The sequence below is a fragment of the Geotrypetes seraphini genome, chromosome 9 (genome assembly GCF_902459505.1).
Source record: "Geotrypetes seraphini chromosome 9, aGeoSer1.1, whole genome shotgun sequence".
Classification (NCBI taxonomy): domain Eukaryota; kingdom Metazoa; phylum Chordata; class Amphibia; order Gymnophiona; family Dermophiidae; genus Geotrypetes; species Geotrypetes seraphini.
The window spans coordinates 172,574,513-172,598,683 of record NC_047092.1 but is presented as its reverse complement, the minus strand read 5'-3'; the positions used below and the strand labels follow the sequence as shown (position 1 = coordinate 172,598,683).

General features: G+C 43.1%; 1 protein-coding gene across 1 annotated transcript in view; it reads left to right on the top strand.

Annotated features, from left to right (window-relative positions):
- The first annotated feature begins 17,416 nt into the window (after positions 1-17,416).
- Positions 17,417-24,171, top strand: part of SPATA16 (spermatogenesis associated 16) — a 128,737-nt gene continuing 121,982 nt past the window's right edge. Inside the window, exons 1-2 of the mRNA XM_033957786.1 lie at positions 17,417-18,034; positions 20,976-21,121. Of these exons, the coding sequence (XP_033813677.1) occupies positions 17,417-18,034; positions 20,976-21,121 (764 nt within the window). The remainder of the gene's footprint in view (positions 18,035-20,975; positions 21,122-24,171) is intronic.

The window sequence follows — 24,171 nt, the reverse complement described above, 5'->3', positions numbered from 1 at the left end:
TAAACCGTGCCGAGCTCTACGCTTGTGGAGATGGCGCGGTATACAAACCTAAGGTTTAGTTTAGTCTTAAGCGTGCTTAAGTGCCTAACTTCTAGTTGTGCCTAGAGCTGCCCTATTTATTGGGCGCCTCCAAAATAGGTGCCGCTCAACATGATTCACTAAACAGCGTCCAATTTTACTTGAATCGCGCTGAACGGTGCCTACGTCGGTGCCTAATTTTTGGGCGCTTCTTATAGAATTTGCCTTTAAGTGCCCATAATGGAGGTCTGTAAAACCCTGACCTAATTACAGGTACCTAAGTTTTAAGTTAGGTGCAGTTCTGTTATGGGCGCTTAACTTTAAGCACCAAATATAGAATCTAGCCCTAAGTGAGAGGTGTTTAGTTGACAAATAGCCTGAAGGGCTACCGTATAAAAGGTGCCAAAATCTAGGAATCAATTATGCACACAAATTCATAGAGTAGGCACATGTACACTTACAGACGCTCATGTATTGTATCATCTTTACAGAAGCTCATGTAAACCGCTCTGAATTGACTCCCCCGTCATTAATAGCAGTGTAGAAGCTTTCAATAAACAATATGTGCCAAGTGCTAGCCTATAAAATCGGGCACTGTTTACATAGCGTGTAAGCGGGAAAAGGGGTGTCGCAGTGGATGGAGCATGAGAATGTTCACGGATGTTCCGCCTATCGATGCCTACGGCAGTACCAGATGCACACATTTCAATGAGCAATTAGGTGCGCGAGCTTATGCCTGCCATTGATCTGGCGTAAGCTGTCCTGCCTACATTTCAGCACGCCAATGTGGTTTCGCACTACTGATCTGTGACAGTCAGTCACGCCTTCATACTGTATAGAATTGGCGCCAAATACGATTTTTTTTTTGTCACGCCTACATCTAGGCGACACTTTATAGAAATGTCTCCCATGGTTCCTCTGTGTTACATCTCACATTAAAGAGCACCCAAGACACCGTCGGTAATTTGCTGGCACAGAAATCTGTTGTACTGAGAAACCCAATTCTGCCAGCTCCCTGACGTGCATTCTTTGAGATACTCGCCTCTGAGATTTTTCCCTTTATTGGTGTCTGTTCAGTATCAAGCAAATCTCCTTTTCCAGTAGAAGAACTCGAATAAGTCGTCTGAACATTTACTGCTGAGCCTGGGCTGGCTCCTCTTCTGTAACAGCTTTGCAAACCTGGAAATCCTTCCTCTCTGACTCTGACAAGTAAATCCGCTCTTGAATCTAAACGAATACACAATTTGGTAATCACACTTACCGCAAGATGATTTGCAACAAAAGAAGCCACATCTAATCTATGGGAAACTACACAGGCCAGTCAGATTCACACTGAATCAAATTAACCTCCACTTTTACTAAACTGCAATAACAGTTATTAGTGCAGGGAGCCGTGCTGAGTGCTCCGCACTGCTCCCAACGCTCATTTTAAACTATGTCATAAAAAAAAGTTTTCAGCTTTTTACGAAACCTCAAATGACTTTAAAAAAAACAACTTTCTATGAAGCCATGTTTGTATTTCTTTTATTGCCAGCTGCAGCAGTAACAGGAATTCTATGAGGGTCAGAGCTTTTACCGCCGTGGCCGGCAGTTAAAAAAATGCTAACGCGACTTCAAAAAAAGAAGGGGTAAATTCAGTCCTTATTCACACAGGTAAATTATTCCATATAGCAACAGCAGCATTAACAAATGAGGATGGCCTCCAATACAGTCTAGGGATATAGCACCGACTTACATCTAGACTTATACTAAATCATCTTTGTTTCTCTTTTCTTGGGATCCTACTGGATCTGAGCAGGTCAATAGTCAAAGCGATTTACCAGCCAGAAATGGCTGCTCCTTTCCAGTTAAATTTATTTAAATATTTAAATTTTTTAAAATTTTTTTCCAGTTAAATTTATTTAAATTTTTTATTATTATTATTTTTATTATTATATTTATTTATTATTATTTATTATTTATTTTATTTATTATTTTATTTCATTATTATTATTTTTATTAATATTATTTTATTTAAATAAATTTATTTATTTAAAAATTTATAGCACGTTGCATCCAACAATTTCACGTGGATCACAGTAAAACATACACAATAAAAGTAACTCAGACAGACTTAATAAACATATACTATTTCATTTAAGAAAACACTAGCTCAAATAACTTAGGGGTCCTTTTATTAAGGTGCTCTAACCTATTTAGCATGCGCTAAATGCTAAAACATCCATTATATTCCTATGGGCATCTTAGCAGCATGCAATAATCTTTAGCGCGCACTAAATCGGTTAGCGCACCTTGATCAAAGGACCCCAAAGTTTTTACCATTTTCCTGAACTTCAAAACACTCAATGCCTTTTTTTAAAATCTCAATGGGCAGTCCATTCCATTCCATAATATCGGACCCTGCACGGTCAACATGGCATGACGAGAACCTGAGAGTCTAACCATATTCGTGGCAGGAACTTCAAGAGGCATCTTATTCATAGACCGTAATGAACACAATGGTTGATAGGAATGCAGAAGAAAGCTCAATACCACCGGACTCTTATCTTTCAAAAGTTTAAATATCAAACCTAAAAACTTTACATTCAACACGTGATTCAGTTGGTAATCAATGCAAATTCCGCAAAATGGGGGTAATCAGATTTAGATGTCCATACAATGATTCGTGCAACAGCCTTCTGGGCAACTTGTCTAGTTAGCATCTATCTCAAAACTGGCTATTTTTTTTTGGGGGGGCGCATTCTGGAGGGGTAAAGTTAGCACTTGATTTGTTTAATGATGATACTTAGTACTTAGCCAACTAGATTAATCGCATAAATAGGACTGAGTAAAGACAATCCTCTCTTTATGAAGTAACCTATAGCTGAATATCGTATTTAACTGATTATGCAGTAGCTGGCTCCAGAAACCCGGATTTTCAATGCTGCTGCTCACACATAGCCTAGTACTGAATTTTCAGGCATGACACCCACAGGAGTCGGCAAAATACTAAATGCCATTGGCTGATTATTAAGTGTACAATCACTCCTTGAAGGCCTGGGACCTGTAACCTTGAATCCCGTCATCTTCCCTGGAGGAGAAGTAAAATGAAAATAACAAAATCTTTTAGGTTATGCTGCGGAATATACCCCCTCACCTCCCACTACAACTTCTCTCTCCCAGTGGGAAATGTCCCTTTTGCTGACATCATCTCTAAGTATCGACGGAAATATTTCAACAACCGGTAAAGGAGCAACCAGTAAATCTGAGAAATCGAGTGCACCCAACATGCCCCGGCTTATGAGAGAGATTCAATCCTTTCATGGTACATGTAAAAGTAAACTCTTTGGTGACACTACCACCAAAAAGCAGGTTGATACTGCAATACCAGATGTAGTAGTAAACACTGTTCCCTCTAAGCCAGTTGTCTCAAACTCGCGGCCCACCAGGTAGTAGTTTGAGGCCCTCGGTATGTTTATCATAATCACAAAAGTAAAATAAAACAGTTTTTGAACCTATATCTCTTTAGCTATAAATGATACTATTATTATTAAGTCTTAGCCAAAATGAAAGATTTATAAACTACTAGCTGATGCCCTGGCGTTGCACGGGTATTTAATTATAGCAATAACACTGTAAATGGATTCAAATAAAGATACTTTATAGTGGTGAATGAAATTATTTTTTTACAGCTTAATAAAAAGTACAATATTCAAATTATAATGTGAAATATTTGACAAAATGAATACAATACAACTAACGCAAAACGTGATTATAAACAACATTTTTAGTTTCACCTCCTGGAGCAAGAACATATAAATTCTTGGGTGAACCCACCCTTGAGCAAGCAACATAGAGTTGTGGGCCGCGTGACCCCCAGAACATATCACCCCAGGTAGTGAGGGATCTGCATACCAAGTTTCGTTCAAATCGGTCAAGCCGTTTTTGCGTGATCGCGACACATACACACACACACACATACATACATACACACATAGAAACATAGAAACATAGAAAAAGCGGCAGAAAAGGGCTATAGCCCACCAAGTCTGCCCATTCCAAGTATCCCCCCCCTGAATTTACTCCCTTAAAGATCCCACGTGAGCATCCCATTTTTTCTTAAAATCCGTTACGCTACTGGCCTTTATCACCTGGGGTGGGAGTCTGTTCCAATGATCCACCACTCTTTCGGTGAAGAAGTACTTCCTGGGATCGCCATGAAACTTCCCTCCCCTGATTTTCAGCGGATGCCCTCTGGTGGTTGAGGGTCCCATGAGCCAGAAGATATCATCTTCTGACTCGATGCGTCCCGTGATGTACTTATACGTTTCAATCATATCTCCCCGTTCTCTTCTTTCCTCAAGTGAATACAGCCGCAACTTCTTTAGTCTTTCTTCATACGTGAGATCCTTGAGCCCCATGACCATCCTGGTGGCCGTTCGCTGAACCGACTCGATCCTCAGCACGTCCTTTCGGTAGTGTGGGCTCCAAAACTGAACACGTACCTCCAATTTTATATATATAGATAAAGGAGTTTTACCTCATGCAAAATTGTCATTTCTTTAATAAGACATTAACTATTTTTTTTTCTGAGGCTCTCCAAGTACTTTCTGAGGCTCTCCAAGTACCGTACCTACAAATCCAAAATGTGGCCCTGCAAAGGGTTTGAGTTTTAAGACCACTGCTCTAAGCTGAGCAGGAGTCCTCCACTTACAGGCCTGCCAGTGGGTGGCGCTGTTTAACTCTCCCTTTTTTTTTAATAGTGAGGGACAAGCAAGTTCTGCAGGCCTCCAGGGAACTTGTCTATACCTACTAATTGAAAGCACAATATTGAAGTACTGCCTCCCACCAGCAGTAATGCAGGTGGAGGTCTCCAGCCCAGTTTAGAGGGAACAAGTTTCAAGTTTCTTTATTTTTGATATACTGTCTATCAAAACAAGTGTGTAAACGGTGTACACTATAAAAAGATTATAGAAAACAATTAAAATAGGTAAATAAAAGCAATATTTTATTAAATACTAAAAATACTAGATGAATTCACATTGACGTACATCGAACAAAAGGGAAGTTGGGGAGGGAAAGTCGTTTAAAATACATCAAAGTAAAATTAATTTTTTTAAAAAAAGGAAAGGTAAAGGGGGAGTGGCAAAACATTAGGATGGGTATTGCTTCAGAAGAAGCGTTTGATGCTTCAAGGCTTCACAAGAATTAAAGGTTTGAGAAGCGGAAGCTGGTAGTAAAGAGTAAAGGCCTCTTTAAAGAGAAAAGTTTTAAGCTTGGCTTTAAATTTTTCAAGAGAGTTCTCCAATTGAAGATCTAATGCAGAGGTAGGCAATTCCGGTCCTCGAGAGCCGGAGCCAGGTCAGGTTTTCAGGATACCCACAATGAATACGTATGAGATGGATTTGCATGCACTGCCTTCTTGAGATGCAAATCTATCTCATGCATATTTATTGTGGAAAACCTGACCTGGCTCCAGCTCTCGAGGACCGGAATTGCCTACCCCTGATCTAGTGGGAGGGCAGTGGCAGTAAAGGAGGCAAGCATGCAAACATTCAAATTCTGTTGCTACTTGCTAACAGACGTGTCCAGGGCTGTGGAGTCGGAGTCGAGGAGTCGGAGTCGGAGGAAATTTCGGGTACCTGGAGTCGGAGTCTGAAGTACAAAAAACTGAGGAATCTGAGTCGGAACATTTATCTACCGACTCCACAGCCCTGGAAGTGTCGGTAGCAAACAACCATTGAATGCAATATAGGATTACCATTATGGCTCCAGAAAAAGGAGGACAGGTTGAGACATCCTGGTTTTACTTCCATTGAAAGCAATGGAAGTAAAACCCAGATGTCTCAATCCGTCCTCCTTTTTCTGGAGCCACATGGCAGTGTTTCTCAGCTCAGTTCTGGAGTACCCCCTTGCCAGTCAGGTTTTCAGGATATCCACAACGAATATGCATGAAAGAAATTTGCATATAATCAAGGCAGTGGACGCAAATCAAGTTTATGCATATTCATTGTGGATATCCTGAAAACCTGACTGGCAAGGGGGTACTCCAGGACCGAGTTGAGAAACACTGTCATATGGTAATCCTAATACAGGGATGGCAAAGTCCCTCCTCGAGGGCCGCATTCCAGTCGGGTTTTCAGGATTTCCCCAATGAATGTGCATGATATCTATTCGCTTACAATGAAAGCAGTGCATTCAAATAGATCTCGTGCATATTCATTGCAGAAATCCTGAAAACCCGACTGAATTGCGGCCCTCGAGGAGGGACTTTGACATCCCTTGTCCTAATAGAATACAAACAGACAGAAGATCATCAGCTATAAAATAAAGCAATCAGAGTCCTGTCGGGACGATACAACAGACTGAACCCCTCTCCAATATATCATAGCTTAAGAAAGGTGAATTCCTATCATTTCATGCACAAGGCAAACGTACCCCCACAAAAGCAGTCTTCAAGAGATCTATCACTTCAGTCTGTCTCAAAACGCAGAGAGCAGCTGAACAGAAATAGATTGAAGTGTTTTTTTTTTTTCTTTTCCTTGGAAAGCTAAAAATAGGATTAGTGGTGTCAGACACTGCAACAATAAGAATAGTGAGGTGAAAGAAATAGGTTGTTCGTTGCCTTGAAATGGCAATAATCTTTAAAAGTGTAGGAGTCTATTCTGAAACCTAGCCTGTGCCCCATAAGAGGTGTTAACCTTAGTCATCAATAGCTAGTCTCAACTTTTGTGATTCTCAGAAGCAAAGGAAGTGATTGAAGGCAGCAGAGTTCTCTTGAATTATAATATAAAAACTGTATTTCAGCTTTCTGGCAGTACGTTTCCTCTTCTCCTTCCCCCCCCCCCCCACTCCCCGCCGTGCACATGCCTTCCCTTTCTCTTGTACCTATTTAACTCTTCACCGGCGCAAACTGCTTCTCCAACCTGCTACCCATGCCAGCCTCGGCTCGCCCTCTGACATCACTACCCGATCCCGTGACCAGGAAGCGAATTCAGAGGGAGAGCTGCAGGTTGGAGATGGTGCCGGTGGAGATCCGATGAGATCAATCAAACGTATCTAAACGGTTTACAATAAAATTAGTTCTATAAATAAATTAAAAGTATTATACAAAATTAAAGGGTTTTCATAGACAGTACTTAAATAACTAACATGAAACCAAGGGGATGAGGGGAATACCATACCATATCATACTGATTCTTGTATCCCGCAAATATCGACTAGGAATCATTGCCGCTTACGTAATATTAGAAACTAGTCTTTAAGCCCGTTACATTAACGGGTGCTAGAATAGATGTGTGTGTCTTTCTTTCTTTCTTTCTGTCTCTCTCTTTCCTCGGCTGTCCACCACCACCCCTTCCCTGCTCTCCCTGTTCAGCAGCAGCCCTTATCCCTTCCTTTTTCCTCCCCCCTGTCCAGCAGCACTTCTTCCCTGCTACCCCTGTCCAGCAGCACCCCCTTCCTGCTCCCCCTATCCAGCAGTAGCTATTCTCCCTTCCTTTTACCTCCCCCCTGTCCAGCAGCACTTCTTCCCTGTTCCCCTGTCCAGCAGCACCCCCTTCCCTGCTCCCCCTATCCAGCAGTAGCCATTCTTCCTTCCTTTTTCCTCCCCCCTGTCCAGCAGCACTTCTTCCCTGCTCCCCCTGTCCAGCAGCACCCCCTTCCTGCTCCCCCTATCCAGCAGTAGCTATTCTCCCTTCCTTTTTCCTCCCCCCTGTCCAGCAGCACTTCTTCCCTGCTCCCCCTGTCCAGCAGCACCCCCTTCCCTGCTCCCCCCTGTCCAGCAGTAGCCCTTCTTCCTTCATTTTACCTTTTACCCGGTTTTTGTGGCAGTCTGCAGTGGTTTTGGGGTCACAGCGTCGTGGAAAAAAGGCAATGTTTAAACCGCCGCAAGCTCCTACTGATGGGGAAACTGCTGCATGCTCTACTGCGCATGCGGAAATCACCGAACGAAACAGTTGCACTCTCCTTCTGCCTCCTTCTGCCCCACGCGCCACAAGCCACCCCACGCCCCTCAAATCGAATTCAGCACAGAAGCAGAAATCACGGCGGCAGAGATCACACCGTTTCAACAGCGCATGCGCAGGTAAGGGTTTTATTATAGAGGACTAGTCTTTAAGCCCGTTACATTAACGGGTGCTAGAATAGATGTGTCTTTCTTTCTTTCTTTTTCTCTCTCTCTTTCCTCGGCTGTCCCCACTACCCCTTGCCTGCTCCCCCTGTCCAGCAGCAGCCCTTCTTCCTTCCTTTTACCCCCCCCCCCACATCCAGCAGCACCTCTTACCTGATCCCCCCTGTCCAGCAGTAGACCTTTTCCTTTCCCTGCTCCCCCTGTCCAGCATCCGCTAGCCCAGGCAGCCTCGGGGCTTTTGCTAAACCGGCCCACCTCCCATTATCGAAGTGGGCCGGCCTAGCAAATGCCCCCCGGCTGCTGCATTTGCTGGTCGGGGGGTGAGAAGAGGCGTCCCGGCAGCGCAGGAGTCAAACCGCTGCTGAAATCACCGTCGCAAGCCGCCCCACGCGCCAGAAATCGAATTCGGCACGGAGGGTCACAGCACAATGGCAGGAATCACAAAACCCTAAGTGCGCATGCGCGCTTAGGGTTTTATTATAGAGGATGATACAGAGGTCTATACCCCATGTACATGGATACGGTGCAACAGGTCAGTGCAGTGAATTGAGTACGTTACATTAAAAAAAAAAGGGAGTGAGAGAAAAGGGGAAACAAAATAGGTTAGGAAGAATGAGTTATTTTCAAATGAAATGTTTATTCTCATATATTGCATGCATCCTTGAACAGGAACGTTTTGAGTTTGGATTTGAATTTTGCCAAAGAAGATTCTTGTCTGAGGTCTTGGGGCATTGCATTCCATAGCGAAGGAGCCATGACAGAAAAGATCATTTTACGTGTTATATCTTATACAATCTGGCAGATTGAAGGGATTACTAGAAGATTTTGAGAGTTTCAGCTATGTGTTCTCGGTGGGATATATGGCGTAAGGATTTTGTCGATTATGGCATAATCATGCCGGTATTAATAACTCTATAACACCACCACAGAGCTCCGTGATTTCAGTATAGAGCACATGTATTGTAACACCTCACAACTCCTTATGGTAACATCTCTACAGAAGCTAATGTATCATAATATGGATTACAGCTGAATGCTGGGAAATCTGAAATAATGACTGTGAGTAGTGAAGATGTTGAGAAGCTTCCTATAGGATTCAAGGTTTGCAGATAGCGGTTAAGAGTTTGTTTAAACAAATCCTCAGGGTTGTCCAGGGAGGGTATTCACAATTGCCCACACTCCATCAGTCGAGATCAATGCTTCTGTCGTATGACTTTCGTTCTGTGATTCAGGGATTGGCATTAAACACGACTGGATTATTGCAATATGCTCTACCTGGGTTTGGCCAAGGCCAAATGCAAAACACTACAACAGCTGATGAATTCTGCGGTGAGATTAATGGCTGGAATACCAAGGATAGCGCAAATTACACCAGTATTAAAGCAATTCCATTGGTTCTCAATTACAACAACGAATCTGTCATAAAGTGTTATCTATGGTGCACTAGACCTTATATGGGTCTGTTCCTTTTAGTTTTCACACTCCTTGGAAGGTCTATGAACCCTGTAGTAAATTGAGATCCAAAGGATGGACAAGGCTGATCTCCGTGAAGGAAGACAGTGTTCATTATGTAAGATCTAGAGCAGTGGTCTCGAACTCGCGGCACGGGGGCCACATGCGGCCCTGCCAGGTACTATTTTGAGGCCCTCGGTATGTTTATCATAATCACAAAAGTAAAATAAAAGTTTCTTGATCATATGTCTCTTTAGCTATAAATTATAATTTTTTAGCATTCATTTTTTAGCATTTATATACCACTTATAAACTAAGTGGTGTACATTCAGGTACTCAAGCATTTTTTCCTATCTGTCCCGGCAGGCTCACACTCTATCTAATGTACCCTGGGGCAATGGAGGGATTAAGTGATTTGCCCAGGGTCACAAGGAGCAGTGTGGGATTCGAGCCCACAACCTCAGGGTGCTGAGGCTGTGGCTCTAACCACTGCACCACACACTCCCCACAAGACTTAGCCAAAAGGAAAGATTTATAAACTATAAAGAGTTTTACCTCATGCAAAATTGTCATTTCTTTAATAAGACATTAACTTGTTTTTTTCTGCAGCCCTCCAAGTACCTACAAATCCAAAATGTGGCCCTGCAAAGGGTTCGCGTTTGAGACCACTGCTCTAGAGCAGTGTTCTTCAACCACCGGTCCATGGACCAGTGCCGGTCCACAGAAATTTTCTGCCGGTCCACAGGGCCAGCACGTGCATCAGGCCCAAAACAGTGATCTTCAACTGCCGGTCCACGGTGCGATCGATGCGGCGTTATCTTCGAGCCAGCTCCCTCTTCCTAACTGATTCAGTACACAAAGCCACGGGCAGTGGCTCCTATGGGCATCCTGCGCCTGAACCGGAAGCCTTCTCTCTGACGTTGCAACGTCAGAGGGAAGGCTTCCAGATGAGGCATGGGACGTGCATGGTGCAATTAGTACTGTTATGGGGGCGGAGTCTGGGGTGGAGATTGGGTAGAGATGGATGGGGTCTGGCCCACGACTTAGCCCAGTGTTCTTCAACCGCCGGTCCACGGACCGATGCCGGTCCACAGAATAATTCTTTTATTTCTGCCGGTCCATAGGTGTAAAAAGGTTGAAAAACACTGTTCTAGAGCATCTATGCTTTCTATAACTTGGGTGAAGCTCTGGAATTCTTTCCCTGGAACCCTGAGGATTTGTATGGATTATGTGCAATTTTTTTTAAAAATGCTGAAAAAAACACAATTATTTGTTGACGCCTTTTTATGATATAGCATGGAAGAATGATCCAGTGTTAGTATACTGTATATTGAACAGAAATTTGATTATTTTTACTCTCGTCCTTACCCAGAATGTTATCGTTAGGTGAGGGATAGGAAGGGATTTTAAGTTTGAATTTATGTTGAGCATATTTTATTAAATTGTAAATTTATTTATTTAAAATGTTATATACCGTATATTACCTGTACGGTGTACATAACAAGCATAAAAAGTTAAACAAAACATACATATTTCAAATATTGCAAATCACCATACTTTAAAAAGCAGTCAGCAGTCACAGAAGACACTTTTTAAAAAAAATCTTTATTGATTTTCCAAACTTCAATAGTGCAATACATAAATATATCACATATAATAAGTCAACAGAAGCACATTTATCATACAGCTCCATTCTAAATATAAAATCTCAACACAAGACAGCATTAACAAACAATTCGGTCTTTAAAGGAAATTGGTCGTAATGGTTATAACATGTGTAACGTGTTTGACTGAATATTATGTATGTTTTGCATGGAAACCTCTTAGACATATGCGGTCTATAAATTTTTAAAATAAATAAATAAATTATAAAAAGGCACAAAGGCTCCTCTGTTGCCTTTATAAAATACTCTGCAATACAGTCGATACAAGGCAAAAGACAGATAAGAGACGGGGACCAAAACGTGGCTGATTTGGGTAAATGTGTTCCGTACGTGCAGAAAGGGATGCGTTGGTACAGCTCCATGTTTATAAATCTATTCAAAAATGTCAAGCTAAGCACAGAGTTTAAAAAATTAACAGTGGGTGTCCTTTTACGCTGATGTAGCACCTTGTGAAAATTGTAAGTTATTGGAATACAGAGCGAAAAATGCTTATGCAGTATCTGGAGTTTAAAACATTTTGTGGAGAACAAGTGAACGTAATTGTTTAAAGCCGAGGGTAATTCATCTCACAGAATGATTTTCGGAGCAGTTTAAAAATAATAATTTGAAAAATAAAACGGCAAAGGACCGTGGAGTCATCAATTCTGTTTCCCACTGTTTGTGGCCAGACGAAAAGTGCTCCGATGTTTACACTATAATGCACGGGGGCAACTTTTCAATTCAATTTCCAGGCTGCTCTTTGTCTCGTGTCGCTCGTGTCGTGGAGTGTACAAATCAGTGCGTCTCAGTCCGGCCCTTGAGGCACCCCTAGTCCCATCAGGTTTTTCTGAATATCCACGATGATTTGTATGCATTGCCTTCTTGCTCTGTAAATCCATCTCATGCATATTCATTGCAGATATCCTAAAAACCTGATGGGAATAGGGGTGCCTCAAAGACTGAGTTGAGAAGCACAGGAATAAATATTCTTTGTGAACTATTTCTATAAAATAGGCAGAAAATAATGCTTTTAGGGACATTTTACGTGGAGGGCCATGTTCGACATGATGTCTAAATCTGAGTTTAGATGTTTTGCGGTACATATGAACATAAGAATTGCCATCTCCGGATCAGACCCTGGGTCCATCAAGTCCGGTGATCCGTACACGTGGAGGCCCCGCCAGGTGTACCCTGGCCTAGTTTTAGTCCCCATATCACTGTATGCTTCTCAAGGGAGATGTGCATCTAGTTTATCCTTAAATCCTAGAACGGTGGATTCTGCAATTACTTCCTCTGGGAGAGCATTCCAGGTGTCCACCACTCGCTGCGTGAAGCAGAACTTCCTGATATTTGTCCTGGACTTGTCCCCCCTCAGCTTCAGTCCGTGTCACATTGCACATTGTAAATATTTTTTTTCCCTGCTCTATTTTGTCGATTCCTTTCAGTATTTTGAAAGTCTTGATCATATTCCCTCGCAGTCTCCTTTTCTCAAGGGAGAACAATCCCAGTCTCTTAAGTCGTTCCTCGTATTCCAAGTTCTCCATACCTTTTATTAGCTTCGTTGCTCGTCTCTGCACCCTCTCTAGCAGTCTTGTCCGTGTCACACTGGACATTGTAAATAACTGCTTCCCCTGCTCCATTTTGTCGAATCCTTTCAGTATTTTGAAAGTCTCGATCAGATCCCCTCGCAGTCTCCTCTTCTCAAGGGACATCTATTTTCAAAACTGCAAGTCGTCTATCTTGTATTTTTTTGATGGATGTGTTTGTGCTATATGCGTCCACCTTCTTTGAACCACTTTTTAAAAAAAAAAAAAAAAGTCCAAATGAAAAACGCACAAAATAAGCCATTAGGATGAAGGAGGGGCCAGACTGGCCATACAGACACTCCGGAGTGCTCGTTTAAATATGAATAAGTCCATTTTAACATTTATTTGCACAGCAGTTCTGATAATCGCGTGGTAAAATACTGCCATGCTATATAACAGTGTTCTTCAACCTTTTTACACCTATGGATCGGCGGAAATAAAATAATTATTTCGTGGACCGGCAAACTAATAAGACTGAAATTTTTAAAAAACCCATTGCCGCCCTGTCCTCGTGAGCTCGGTCCCGTTAACCATCTGATCCCATCCGCACAAGCCTCAAATAGTTATGATTTTATACTGAACATATTTTATTAAAGTATAAAAAGAAACAATATTCTGTACAATTGTCATTTTATAAATATAAATAATACAGGGCAAGGATCAACAAAACCCCCGTCTCCCCTCCTCTTCACATATATACCCTCTACTATCAAGAAAACTGAATAAGCCAAATTATTACAGAATGCTACACAAATATCATGCTAACAGAATACCACAGTCACACATGGCAGGAATGGTGTTATGGGGAGTGCAACTAGGGCAACTGCCTCCTGGTCAGAGAAAGCCCTAAGCCAGCTGGAAGCTAAAGACGCACTGCCTGGGCTTTGCACTCCCCAGTTATGTCTAACATCAGCTCTAGCAGGATACATATTTAAAATCTGATATATTCTAATCACAAGATAGAAATAAAATTATTTTTTTCTACCTTTTGTCGTCTCTGGTTTCTGCTTTCATCGTCTTTTCACTCTCTTCCATCCAGCGTCTGCCCTCTGTCTCTTCAATCCAGCATCTGCCTCTTCCATCCACTGTCTGCCCTCTACCCCTACCCCTCCCCCTCCCATATGGTATCTGCGTTCTTTCTATGCCCCTTTCTCCTACACCAGATCTAGCCTCTTTGTCCCTCTTTCCTTATTTTTCATCTGACCCCCCTTCCCAGCATCAATCTCTCTCTACCTTGTCATTCCTCTGTCTCTCCCCTTTCCCTCATCTGATCTCTCCATTCCATCCTGACTCCTTCCCCTCCTCTAATCTCCCTGCCAGCTGTTTCCTTCCAATGTTCCAGCAGTACCTTCTCCCTTTCTTCCTCCCCTTATCCAACAGTAACTCTTTTCCCTTTCCATTCTCCCCTGTCAGCAGTAGCCCCTTCCCCTCCCTTGTCCAGGAGTACCCCTTCTCCCTTTCCTCCTCTCCTTATCCAACAGTAATTCTCATCCCTTCCCTTTCCCTTCTCCCCTGCCAGCAGTAGCCCCTTCCCCTCCCTTGTCTAGGAGCACCTCTACTCCATTCCCTCCTTCCCTCTCCAGCAAATGTTTCCTCGATGTAGGCTAGCGGCAGCTCTGTGTGCTTTTAACTTCGGCACACAGCTGCCCCTAAGCAGTATTTTAGCGCGATTTCATGAGGCAGCCTCGGGGCCTTTGGTAGGCCGGCCCGCTTCGATGATGCGATGTGGGCCGGCCTACCAAAGGCCCTGAGGCTGCCTCATGAAACCGCGCTAAAATACTGCCTAGGGTTAGCTGTGTGCCGAAGTTAAAAGCACACAGACCTGCCGCTGCTTTTCTGGGGGTGCGGAGACATACGCGGCAGGAGTCGGTGGTGGCAGGCAGGAGTGCCGGCATAGCGACGGCAACAGGAAGTTGCACATCAGCTGACGCCGGCACCTTTTGCTGCGGCGGGGTCCTGAATCCTTTGCGGACCGGCAAGATTTTTTTGCGGACCAACACCGGTCCGCGGACCGGCGGTTGAAGAACTGTGCTATATAAAACTGCATTAAGGCACCAGAAGCAACGACGGAGCCCTTTGACACACATTAGGGTGCAAACAAACCAGGTTAGTTCCCTCACAGAGCTTGATAGTGACCCCCCTTTGGTGTTTCTTGCTACAATTTACACTGTATGTTTTCACAAAGTTCTCTGTCGCAACGGTGAACTCAAGCAACAAAGGATAAATCTGACTCTTCTGCAGTTGATAAAGTGGCAGCCAAAGGACGAGAAGAACTGCAGAATCAATGTACCTCGGTGCAGCCGCTGTATTTATATCAATTGAAACTATGACTTTCAGTGACAAAACAAAACAAAGGTTCACACACACACACACACACACACACTCCTAATACTAACAAACCCTCTCCCACCCCCAAAATATCCTGTCTGGTATGGGAAAGCCTAGTATAGCATCAAACAGGTGTCTTAAGTAACCTGGTATATGGGTTAATGGGCCATAGAGAGGAGGACTCAGGCCCATAAGACACTCTATCCACTACATTTATGGTAGAAAGTGTGAGGCCAAACTCCTACTCTACTGCCATCTGCAGCCATAAGGACTATTGGGGTAGGAGACAGGTGAGTATAGTAGGTTTGGGGGGAGTTTTGGAGGGCTCACCCTAAATTATAAGGGGTTTTTGGTGATATGTATATTAGAGAATGACACGGTGACAAAATTCATCACCGTTCCCGTCCCTGCGGTTAACCGCGGGAAATAATCCCATGTCATTTTTTTGTGTCTATTTCAACCTTAGTCCTTCTACACCAGCATTCTTCAAAGCAAAGCTTGAGGGTCAGTGGTTGTGGCCATTCATACTCTGATTCTTATGTAAGCCAAGGATAATGAAGCCATTGTGACATCACTGATGTGATTGGCTCTTAGGCACTGGTGGAATGAGGCATTATGACATCACAATATCTGCTCTGGATACCAGAAACTGTCATTCTCAACCTCAGTCCTTCGATACCAGCATTCTTCAAAGCAAAGCTTGCGGGTCAGTGGTTGTGGCCATTCATACTCTGATTCTTCCCTCTCTCCTTAAAGAATGACATGAAGATGCTTTCCCGCGGTTATCCACGGGGACGGGAACGGTGATGAATTTTGTCACTGTGTCATTCTCTAATGTACATCTGGCACCCTTTAGGTGAAGTTCACAGCAGCCAACTCCTCTGTTAGTATGTCTGTGTGGACAGTCAATTACAATGCTGCCATGGTCTGCATTTGGACGCTTAGAGCCTGGACGAATCTGTGGCTGAAAATTCCACATAAAGTTAGATGTCTTGTCAGCCAAATTGTTCAAATAGGCGATTTTCAGGAAATAAACAAAAACAACTTGGACGTCCAGGACATTCGAAAATAACTGTTTTTTCCATGTCTGACTTTGGACATCTAGCGATAAACGCACAAAGTCGGGCTTAGATGCACTATCAAAAATGGCCCTCCGTGTGGTTAAGTGCCCATGTTCAACACTTAACTGCCTAAATTTAGGGCTCCTTTTACAAAAGGTGCGCTAGCAGTTTTAGCGTGTGCTTAGCGCACACTAAAATGCCGCACATGCTAGCCGCTACCGCCTCCTTTTAAGCGGGTGGTAGTTTTTCGGCTAGCGCGCGCTAATCTCGTGCGTGCGCTAAAAACGCGAGCGCACCTTCGTAAAAGGAGCCCTTAGTGGCCGAATTGGACTGCTTTACAGCAGTTAAGAGACGAGTATCGCACATAACCGCATAAGAGATTGTTGGCCTCATAAGCCCAGATATGCAATACCAGGGCTTGGACACGGCCCAGCATTGAATATCCGGGAATAACACTGGTAGCAGCTTAAAAAACCCCCAAAAAACACATGACCTGCCACTAATTGAATATCAAACCCTTTTTTTATTATCTGTATCTTGGTTTAAAAGAAAAAGACTATCCAGGATTATCAGGTTTGGCTTATGCATGTTACTTTTTGGGCTTGGCACCTTCACTCTATCCCCTTGGCTGAAAGAGTAAAAGGAAAAAAAAAAAGACAGCTCTGGAACAAAATCGATGACATATGTCATTCGTTTTTGAGCTGGTTCAGATGGCATAGCATATGCTACTGATGCTTTCACATTATTTTAAAATGCCTAGTTTTATATCTGCCTATTTGTTTCTCGACGATCGTTATCTGAAAGATCACATAGTCTGACTGAATATCTGAGATTTATTTTTTTACAAACTAACCATAAGTGGCCCGAGAAAGGTCTGGAGAATTGAATTCGAGTGGCAGCTTTAAATTCAGCTATTGTCCTAGATAAGTAACTGGCTGAGTGCTTCATAATAACATCAGATCTTCTAAATGCTGCTTTGGTGTATATGAAATGAGCTTAAGAAATGGAATGACCAATGCTAGTTAATTTGACTTATGGGTTAATCAGCCTCATTGTAGTTGAATTGGCTGTATCATATGAAATTAAGCCCTATATTTGTTGCATAAAACTCCAGAAAATAAAATGTATAAAAAAGTAATACCTTCTATTGTTTGCCTTTTGACGTCAGCTGAGATTTCGTGTTCTGTCGACCTTTTCACATAGGACTGTTTAAAAGCCATGGACGCAGCAGGTGGCACAGATTTGGAAAGCGCCGGGAATGAGAGGCATCAAGGGGAGGCTTCTCGGAAAGTGAATTCGAGCGGCGGTGTCAAAAACGTCATCGAAGGAAGACAACTCGGCATCCCTGACGCTCTGCAAAATGTCAAAACCGGGACGGAGGCACCGCCGGACGAGAACGGGACGGGTCGAGTGAAAGCCTTGAGTGGCTCGAAAGAAAAACAGACCCACGACTTGCCAAGGGCAGGGTTCAAGCGGAAGTCTGAAAACGAGGAAAAGTTGTCGGCGAGAAAAGATCCTCGGCTCTTGGAGGTGGAAAACCAGTTAGCAATCCTGCCTTTACCTCGCATTCCCCTGAAAAGTATCATGGACGCGGAAATGAAGTTAGTCTTCGTGGATGAGCAAGACATTTCCTACGAGTTCCTAGAGTCTCTTGTGTCTACCGGGGCACCATCGACATGTCGAGCTGTTGAGATAGTAGACTCCCTGAGTGCTCCTAATTTCAGCTTTCTGCCTCAGATTGACAAATGGCTTCAAGTCGCGTTAAAGGATGCCAGCACCTGCTATAGACAAAAGAAATATACAATCGCAGCAGGACGGTTCCGAACTGCACTTGAGGTAATAAAGACAACCATTCCATTTGTATTAGGTATTTTTTAGGGTACTGTGATCAAATTTCAAGTTTCAAGTTTAATCTTCATTTGATGAATCGCTTATAACAATATCTAAGCGATGTACAGTTTAAAAACCATCAGAATGTGGTAATACATTTAGTTTACGAAAGTCAAATAAAAGACAGACAAAATTGGACAAACAGGAAGGGGTGGGAAGGAAGGGGGAAAGTTACAATTTTGTTATATATTAGAATTTGACATCAAAAGGAAAGCACATTGGGTAGTAATGGGTTAAGATAAGATAAGAAGAATGCGGGAACCTAAAATATTACGTTTCATGAATCAAATGCATCTTGAAATAAATATGTTTTTAAAATTTTCTTAAAAGAGATGAGGTCTGTTTCGTTTTTAATAAAATTTGGAAGGGAGTTCCACAATGTAGGGGCTTTCACGGAGAACATATCATTACGTCTTGTGCCTATGATTCTTAGCGAAGGGATTGAGAGCAATTGTAATGAGGAAGATCTTAAAGAACGAGAAGATTTGTATGGGACAATCATTTTTGCTATAAATTGGGGTTCGTTGAAGCTCAATGTTTTGTATACCAAAAATAAAATTTTGAAGGTAATTCGATGAGTTATGGGGAGCCAATGTGATTTAATAAGTAAAGGGGTAACGTGGTCGAATTTTTTTGCATTGTGAATTAAATGCTGTGACCGGAGAAGATCTAGAAATAAGTCAAAAGTTGTTTTCTGTCATGCTCTTGCAGCCTGCATTAATCTAATCTAAGGCCCTTGCTCTTTTTGATTATTATTATTGAAATTTTAAGGGCTCCTTTTACTAAGGTGCGCTAGCGTTTTTAGCGCACGCAGGAAATTACCGGGCGCAGGAAATTACCGCGCGCTACGCTTCTAGAACTAATGCCAGCTTAATGCTGGCATTAACGTCTAGCGCGCACTATTCCCCTCATTAAAGCCCTAACACGGCTTAGTAAAAGGAGCCCTAAGTCATAACAGTGAAATAACATAACATTATAGCATAGATATGATATAAATCCAAACATAGCAAAAACTGTAAGTACAGAAATGGAAGCAGGACATCTTATGGACAAGATATATCAAAATCTGTGTAAATAACAGAGTTTTAAACATGTTACAACTAGTCAAAACATGTCAGACTCGTAGCACGAAACCAGCTTAAAATGTTAGCATAAAAATATATCGCCACGTATAGGAGTAGAAAAAGAAGGGAGGGGGAGGGTTCCCAGTAAGCACCACGCAACAAACAATCAGCCGAGTCAAATTTTGAAGGGATGACACAGACAATAGCCTTAACACATCAATGGTCTTTTACTACAATAAGACATAATTGGAGAAATGTACTGGTAGAATTGTGGTTTTCCACCAAAGATCTTACAAGAATTCTTTGAGATCTATAAACTAAGAAGAGAGCTTAGAGATGTAAATGAGATGAGATTAAGTTTGGAGGGTAGAATGTCTAAACTAAACTAAACTAAACCTTGGGTTTATATACCGCACCATCTCCACGAATGCGGAGCTCGGCACGGTTTACAGGAAGAAAGATGAGAGAGGAACTACAGTGGAGAGATTAAAGAGTTAGGTGTAAAGGGGGAAGGTGACTTTGCATGCTAGGATCGGAGCATCACTGATATCTGTGGCTGGCGTAGAATTATGGAAGGCCTTGCCGGGCATCCTGCGGTTGTGTATGGGGAGGATGAATTTTAAGAAAATGTGGAAAACTCAATTATTTGCCAATGCCTTTCTATGCTAAGGTATATTTCAGTTGATAATCGCCTTTTACAATTTTTTGACAGCAATGTATGATTTAAAGCTTGCTTGTATTTCTGAATTGATTGAATTTGGGTCTATGGGGTCTAGGGGGGGGGGTCTGGATTTTCCAGACGGAAAATTTGGTAACCTTAGTCATACCTGCTCTGCCGATTCCTGATGGTCCAGAGGTACAGTGGGCAGGAGCGAGCTTTCCGCGCTCCTGCCCCGCTGCTAACCCGGTCGGTCGGTCGCTGCCGTGGCTGCTGCGAGTTCCAGTGTCTTCAGTCACTGAGCGGTACCGAGCAGGAGTGCGATTGGACGCTGCTGCTCAGCGCTGAGCGACTTCCTGACTTGCTCCCATGAATTCTCGCATGAATTAGCAGGAGCCAACCAAGAAGCCGCTCAGCACTAAAGCACGCTCCTGCTCGGTGCTTCTCAGCGGCTGGAGAAACCAGAACTCGTGACAGCCACGGCAGCGACCGACCAGGTTAGCAGCGGGGCAGGAGTGAGGAAGGCTCGCTCCTAACCCGCTGCACCTCTGGACCACCAGGGATCGGCAGAGCAGGTATGACAGACAGGGCAGGGGGGGAAGGGGCAGAGTGCAAAGCATGGGATAAAGGGATGGAAGGAAGGGGGCAGGGGGGGAAGAGCCTGACAGGGGAGGGAAGGGATGCTGGGTGCAGATCCAGGCAGGGCACTTGAATATTAAGTTGCCAACTTATATTTGAGTCAACCTTTTTTTGTTTTTTTTTTCTTTTGGGGGGGGAAATGTGGATCTCGCCTTATATTCAGATTGGCTTATATTCGAGTATATATGATAAACCCTTTGGTAACAGGCCCCTACATTCCTCTTTGACTCTTCCTTACATATTTGTCCAGCTCCTAAGCTTCACTTCTGCTGGACAAATAGAGAGTTAAAATGATAAACGAGTGCTCAAAGCACTAAATCCTTACAGAGCTCAGCACTGATTGAGCTGGAAGCCTAATGCGGGTGGAAGAAACTGCCAGGGCAAAAAAAAAAAGAAAAGAAAAATGTGTAGATTTGTTTCATTGGGTGCCCTGCACATAGAAGCCTCCATGAACCAGTAGCTTGTAATTGCATTATTCACTGAAGTGCATTCAAAAGAACCAAGAATATGTTTTTGTCTTGCAAAGCTTTGCAGCAAAGGTGCGGCATTGGGAAAACCATTCGATACATCTGCCGATGATATTTCAAGTGTTGCTAGCTTTATCGAAACAAAGCTTGCTTGCTGCTATTTGCGGATGAGAAGGCCAGACCTTGCTCTCAGTCACGCGCACAGGTAAAAAATGGTTTCTAACTGATATATATATATAAGCAGTGGTCTCAAATTCAAACCCTTTGCAGGGCCACAGTTTGGATTTGTAGGTACTTGAAGGGCCTCAGAAAAAATAGTTAATGTCTTATTAAAGAAATGACAATTTTGCAGGAGGTAAAACTCTTTATCCTCTATAATAAAACCCTAAGCGCACATGCGCACTTAGGGTTTTGTGATCGCTATGCCGTGCTTGGGAGCCCCCAGTCTCTTAGCGTCTTCTACCTGGTTTACTCTGATCAATGAGCAAAATAAAAATACAAAATTGACCCGCTGAGCAAAAAAGATTGCAAAAAGTGGGGGTACAAATAACATTAATAAAGGCTAATATAGTTTGGAACACGGAGGCAGGGAACACGCCGTGCTGAATTCCATTTTGGAACACGGAGGCAGGGAACACGCCGGCGACTCCCCCCTCCCGCCCTCACTCACCAACTGCTGCCGCTGCCGCTGCTCCTCTTCAAAGCAGCCTGTTGAGGTTCACTGGCCAGCTGTAGCGAACCTCGCAGGCCGCTCTCTACCTCGGTAGCACGTTCCTTCTGGGAGGGGGGAAACAGAAGGGGGCCCTGGAAAGACAGGCAGGCATGGCACAACAGAGAAATACAGGCAGGCAGGGGGCCAGGGAGAGACACAGACAGACAGACAGCATCCAAGGAGAAAGAGACACCTACTCTAGCACCCGTTAATGTAACGGGCTTAAACACTAGTAGTTTATAAATCTTTCCTTTTGGCTAAGTCTTAATAATAATATTGTCATTTATAGTTAGAAACATATGATCTAGAAACTGTTTTATTTTACTTTTGTGATTATAATAAACATATTGAGGGCCTCAAAATCGTACCTGGTGGGCCGCATGTGACCCCCTGGGCCATGAGTTTGAGACCACTGGTGTATAGTGAATGTTACAAAAAGCAATTCTGATACAAATGGTGTAAGGTACCACCACTTTGAAATAGCAAAATATAATAAGCTAAGGAATATGAAAACCATCAAAGTTGTGAAAAAAAATTGCATTGTCCCATTCTACTGACCCTATAGTACCCAAAATTTTTGAAAAATATAAAAGATGCCGCTCCAAACTATATTAGCCTTTATTAATGTTATTTGTACCCCCACTTTTTGCAATCTTTTTTGCTCAAAGGGTCAATTGTGTATTTTTATTTTGCTCACTGATCAAAGTAAACCAGGTAGAAGACGCTAACAGACTGGGGGCTCCCAAGCACCTTTTTAGCGCGCGCTAAACCCCACGCTAGCCGAAAAACTACCACCTGGTCAAGAGGAGGCGGTAGAGGCTAGCGCGGCCGGCAAATTAGCGTGCGCTATTTCGCGCATTAAACCGCTAACGCGGCTTCATAAAAGGAGCCCTGGATTTATGATACCTGATTACATCCAATGTCTGAAAATCACGTGTAGGGCCATTTTTGATATGACGTCCAAAGCCAAGTTTGGACGTTTTGCTGAAGACGCACAAAAATCCCATACCAAACGTGCCCATTATCAAAACTGCAAAACATCCATCTTGGGGGGAGGAGGGGGGAGGGTTCAAAAATGGACATTTTTCAGCTGTGCGGTTTATGTTTTTGAACCACGTTTAAACCGTGTTTTTGAAAAACTCATCCAAAAGAAAAAAAAAACCCAGCCATTGGGATGTAGGAGGGGCCAGAATTTTTAGTAGACTGGCCACACAGACATCCCGGCAGAGCAGTGGGGCACCTTACGGGCACTGTAGTGAACTTCACATCAAAAGGCCCAGGTATAACATCTCACCATAAGCTCCTTAGTGTGTATGATGAGCCCTCCAAAATCCACCCCAAAACCTACTGGACCCGACTGTACAACAACAACAATAGCCCTTATGCCTGCAGGTGTCACCTATATGTAGGTACAGTGGGATTTAGATGAGTTTTGGTAGGCTCACATATTCCACCATAAGTGTAGTGGTTTTGAGTGGGATATGGGCCTGAGTTTCCATCTCTATGTTTGACTACATTGCCCACTAGGCTAAGAACATAAGAATAGCCTTACTGGGTCAGACCAATGGTCCATCAAGCCCAGTAGCCCATTCTCATGGTGGCCAAACTGGGTCACTAGTACCTGGCTAAAACCCAAAGAGTAGCAACATTCCATGTTATTGATCCATGGCAAGCAGAGGCTTCCCCCATGTCTTAATAACAGACTGTGGACTTTTCCTCCAGGAATTTGTCCAAACCTTTCTTAAAACCAGCTATGCTATCTGCTCTTACCACAACCTCTGGCAATGCGTTCCAGAGCTTAACTCTTCTCTGAGTGAAAAAATATTTCCTCCTATTGGTTTTAAAAGTATTTCTCCGCAATTTCATCAAGTGTCCCCTAGTTTTTGTAATTTTTGACGGAGTGAAAAATCGATCCACTTATACCCGTTCTACTCCCCTCGGGATTTTGTACACTTCAATCATATCTCCCCTCAGCCGTCTCTTTTCCAAGCTGAAGAGCTCTAAACTTTTTAGTCTTTCCTCATACGATAGGAGTTCCATCCCCTTTATCATCTTGGTCGCTCTTCTTTGAACCTTTTCTAGCGCCACTACATCTTTCTTGAGATAAGGAGACCAGAACCTGCTTGTTGCTCTAATAGGATTAGTCATAACATCTAAAGCTATCATATAAGTAGGTATGTACTGTTTCATTCACATCTTTGGGGGGGGGGGAGCAGGTAGAAGGGGGGTCAGTGACCACTGGGGAATTAAGAGGGGTGCCATACCTTCATGCCTCCAGTGACCATCTGTTCAATTTGGGCACCTTTTTGGAACTTATTCGTTATTAAAACTAACATCCAAATTATGCTCTGGACATATTCTTAACTGTTTGATTATGGCAGAAACATGTCCCAAGTCATAAGCTCGTACTAGTTCTGCCCATATCATGCCTCTAACATACCTTCCATTGAGATTTAGATGAACTACTGATCAACAGCATAGATGGCCGTCTAAAAAACAGGTTCCAAAAATAGCAAATTGGAAGAGTTTGACAGGAAAAACGT